This window comes from Vombatus ursinus, unplaced genomic scaffold (assembly GCF_900497805.2).
Source record: "Vombatus ursinus unplaced genomic scaffold, bare-nosed wombat genome assembly UNPS02014159.1, whole genome shotgun sequence".
Lineage (NCBI taxonomy): Eukaryota > Metazoa > Chordata > Mammalia > Diprotodontia > Vombatidae > Vombatus > Vombatus ursinus.
The window spans coordinates 1,311,587-1,316,123 of record NW_020953937.1 but is presented as its reverse complement, the minus strand read 5'-3'; the positions used below and the strand labels follow the sequence as shown (position 1 = coordinate 1,316,123).

The 4,537-nt window shown below is 40.1% G+C and overlaps 1 protein-coding gene across 3 annotated transcripts in view; it reads left to right on the top strand.

Moving 5' to 3' along the window:
* Nucleotides 1-3,734, top strand: part of LOC114040917 (zinc finger protein 2 homolog) — a 14,115-nt gene extending 10,381 nt beyond the window's left edge. For all 3 annotated transcript variants that reach the window (XM_027859149.1, XM_027859150.1, XM_027859148.1), the window contains exon 5: nt 1,520-3,734. In XM_027859149.1, coding sequence (XP_027714950.1) covers nt 1,520-3,078 — 1,559 coding nt within the window. In that variant the 3' untranslated portion in view covers nt 3,079-3,734. The remainder of the gene's footprint in view (nt 1-1,519) is intronic.
* The last annotated feature ends 803 nt before the right edge of the window (nt 3,735-4,537 follow it).

Sequence of the window (4,537 nt, the reverse complement as noted above, 5' to 3'; positions counted from 1 at the left end):
CTCTCTCTCTCTCCCCCTCCTTCCCCCTCCCTCCTTCTCTCTCTCCCCCTTCCCTCCCCCTCCCTCTCCCCCTCTCTCTTTCCCTCTCTCTTTCTCTCTCTCTCTGTCTCCCTCCCCCTCTCTCCCCCTTCCCTCTGTCTCTCTCTCTCCCCCTCTCTCCCTCCCTCCCTCTCTCTCTCCCTCCCTCTCTCTCCCTCCCTCCCTCTCTCTCCCTCTCTCTCTCTTTCTCTTCCTCCACCCCTCCCCCCATGTTATTTGATATGGTTCTACAAATGTTACCTGTATCATTAAGACGAGAAAGCAAAATTAAAGACATACTCATTGACAAAGGAGAAGAACAAGTTTCCCTGTTGGTAGGCAACATGATGCTATACCTAGAAAATTCCAGGGAATCGGGGAAGAAATGGATTAGGGTGATTAATAGCTTTAGTGAAGTAGTGAGATACAAAAGTGCAGGGAAATCATCAGCATTTCTATACAATACTTAAGAAAACCAGTTGGAAGACATTAGAGAAATTCCATTCTAAGACTTACCAAGAGAAAAAAAAAGACTTACACAAGTGTAACTATGCAACATTTTTTTTCTGTTTTTTTTTGGGGGGGGGGGGTGCTAGGCAATGGGGTTAAGTGACTTTCCCAGAATCACACAGCTAGTAAGTGTCAAGTGTCATGAGGCCAAATTTGAACTCAGGTCCTCCTGGCTCCAGGGTCAGTGCTTTATCCACAGGGCAAGTGCTTTATCCACTGCGCCACCTAGCTGCCCCACTATGCAACAAATAGAATTAAAGGAAGACAAATAAGTATAGAGAGATTCAGTGCTTTTCCAAATTGTATCACTTGTCCTGAGCAACTGTGTGACCTTGAGCAAGTCACTTATGTACTCTTATGTCACCTTTTACATCCACAAAATGAAAGAAGATGATGTCCAAGATCCTTTCAAACTGTAACCCTGTTCTGAAATTTCATGCCTCATATTGCTCAGACTTTAAACTGTATTTCTTTCATTTGTCTTGTTCAAATGCGTTTGATTAGAAGATTCCTGCCTGCGGCCCAACTTAGGCAGAGCTAACATACATAAGAGGAAATTTACCAGAATGCAGGGAACAGATGTCATATCTCCTTCTCCTTGAATGTATTCATCTTTTTTAAAAATCAAACTTATTTTATTTTCAGTTCTGAACTCTCCCTCCCTTCTTTTGACCTCTAGTCATTGAGAAGATAAAAAAAAAACCCATTACAAATGGTATAGTCATGCAGATTTACACACAACATTTACATCATGTTTTAGAATTTTAAAAAGCAGTCTTTTCCCAAGTGCTTCACCAATAATTATTCTGCCTTATGTTAGTCGACTTCCCTTTTCCTAAAGTAAGATGAGATAAGCTTGTCCAACTAGTTTTCTAGGTTCATCATCATCATCCTTGATGGAGGAAACAAAAATCTAAGATCTGTTTTGAAGCAATGTCCTTTTTCCCAGTTCAGAGGACCATGCATATTGACACTTTTTTGTTTCTTTCAGATTCACTTAGATTGGAGATTAGGTGTGAAACCAAGGACTCAGCAGCAAATCAGGGTGATTGTACAGGGGTGTCCTCTAAGAAGAAATTCATAAAGGATGGTCCTTGGGATTTCAAGATAGAAGAAGCTTGGGAATTTGATGTCAGGTTAGAGAAACAGAAGGACCTGGAGGAGAAACAATACAGACAAGTAGCAGCTTCTGACAGAGAATCTTCTAAGGTGAATGCCCAGGAATGTAAAATATTTGGGGAAAGTTTCAGTCTGGGCTCATTCTTTGTACCACAAGAAGCACTTCCTACAGAAATGAATCAAGGTAAGCTCTTCACACAGTTTTCAGACCTGAGGAATCATAATGTAACATCCTTGGGGCAGAACTTTTCTAAGCACAATGAATGCAGGAAGCCCTTCAGTTACCATCCAGATCTTATTGAATTCTATGCAGTACACCCTGGAGACCAACCCTATGTGTGTAAAGAATGTGGGAAAGCCTTCAGCCACAGGGGAAACCTTAACAAACATCAGAGAATTCATACTGGAGAGAAACCTTTTGAGTGCATTGAATGTGGAGATACCTTTAGCCAGAGGAGAAACCTGAATGCACATCAGAGAATTCATACTGGAGAGAAACCACATGAATGTGATGAATGTGGGAAAGCCTTCACCCAGAGATCACATCTTACTCAACATCAGAGAAAGCATAATGGAAAGAAACCCTATAAATGCAATGAATGTGGGAAAGCCTTCAACCACAAGGGAAACCTTAATAGACATCAGAGCATTCATACTGGAGAGAAGCCCTTTGAATGTAATGACTGTGGGAAAGCCTTCACCCAGAGAAGAGACCTGAATGCACATCAAAGAATCCATACTGGAGAGAAACCCTTTGAATGCACTGAATGTGGGAAAGCCTTCAACCTCCGGGGGAGCCTTAATCAGCACCAGAGAATCCATACAGGAGAGAAACCCTTTGAATGTAGTGAATGTGGGAAAGCCTTCAGACAGAGGGGATATCTTATTTATCATAAGAGAATTCATACTGGAGAGAAACCATTTAAATGCAATGAATGTGGGAAAGCTTTCAGACAGAGGGGCAACCTTAGTGAACACAAGAGAATCCATACGGGAGAGAAACCCTTTGAATGTAATCTTTGTGGGAAAGCCTTCCGAAATGCCTTATGCCTTACTCAGCATCACAGAAGTCATACTGGAGAGAAACCCTTTGCTTGCAATGAATGTGGAAAAGCCTTCAACCATAGGAGAAACCTTAATAGACATCAGAGCATTCATACTGGAGAGAAAACTTTTGAATGCAATGAATGTGGGAAAGCTTTCAGCCAGAGAGGAGACCTCAATGCACATCAGAGAATTCATACTGGAGTGAAACCCTTTGCGTGTAATGACTGTGGAAAAACCTTCAACCACAGGGGAAACCTTAATGTGCACCAGAGAATTCATACTGGAGAAAAGCCCTTCGAATGTAATGAATGTGGGAAAGCTTTCAGCCAAAGGGGAAGCCGTAACCAACACCAGATAATTCACACCAGAGAGAAACTCTTTTGAGTGCAGTGAATGTAGAAAAGCTTTCATATGTATGAACACACTAATGAACATCAGAGAATTCATCGTGGAGAAAATATCCAAGTAATGAATTGGAGGAAAGCCTCATTTGAAGCCTTAGGAAACATCAAATAATTTATATGAATAAACAGCTTTATGAATGTAATGATCTTTGGGAAAACTATAGGATACTCTATCCCTCATCAAACATCAGAGACTCCAGAATGTGAAGCAGCAATGGAGATGTAATAATGTGGCTTCTACTTCTTAAAGAGCTGTTGCTTTCTGTTTTCTCTCTCGTGATTTGAGTCTCGGGACCGTTTTTATCTCAGCAGGTATTTGGTAAGATGCCTCTATTTTCATTTTTGTAAATAATTTCTGTAACATGGAGTCTAATTGTTCTTTAAATATTTGATAGAATTCACTTTTATGTGTATATGGCATTGTTCCTGTCCCTTCTCACCCCCATCTTGGGAGTTTGTTTATAGTTTATTCAAATTCTGCTTCTGAGATCAATTTTTTTTTTAGGCTGTCAACATCTTGTTCTGTTAATCTGGGTGTTTTATATTTTTGTAAGTATTCATTTCATATAAGTTTTCAAGTTTTTGTTGTGGAAATGGATATAATAGTTTCTGAAAATGCATTTTATTTGTTGTGAATTCCCCCTGATCATTTAAAAATTTTATGATGTAGTTTTTCTCTTTTTCTTATCAGTTTAGCTAATGGTTTCTCTGTTTTATTCATGTTTTTTAAAATTTGCTGTATTATTTATTATCTCAATAGTTATTTTTGTTTGCGGTTTTGTTTATTCTCCTGTTTTCAGAATTTCTATTTTTGTGTTCATAGAAGGATTTTTACTTTGTAATTTTCCTAAAGTACAGGTCTGAGTCACTGTCTTCATCAATGAGCCCCAGGGGCTTTCTGTTGCCTCTGGGATCAAATCTAAGCTCCTCTGGCCTGCCTTCCCAGCTTCTCTGTCACTCCCCTTCTGGGCTGGCCAGGCCAGCTTAGTTCCCTGCTCACCACTCTTCTCCTCCCTTTTTTGTGCCTTTCCCCCTTTCCCAGAAGGTGCTCCTACTTTGCCCTTGCCTCTGCCTTGTAGGAGACTTTACTTCCTTCAAAACTGCTCCAGACATGTCTCTACTTGAAGCCTTTCCTGATCCTCTCAGTCACCGAGGCTCTCTCACTCTCTCATGTCCTCTATTTATTTTGTATACGCTTATTTAAATAATTGGTATCTCCCCGACAGAATGTAAACTCCTTGAGGACAGGGATGGTTTCATTCTTGTCTTTGTGTCCTCAGTGCTAGCGTAGTACCTGGCAATTGGTAGGCAATCTCTAAAGACTATTGATTGATGAAATGTTTTTCTAGTTTAGTTGCATGCTCGATTCATTTAATCTTATTTTCTTTCTTTCTTGCTGATGTAGGTATATCTTTATCTATACATATAGTTATAGCTGT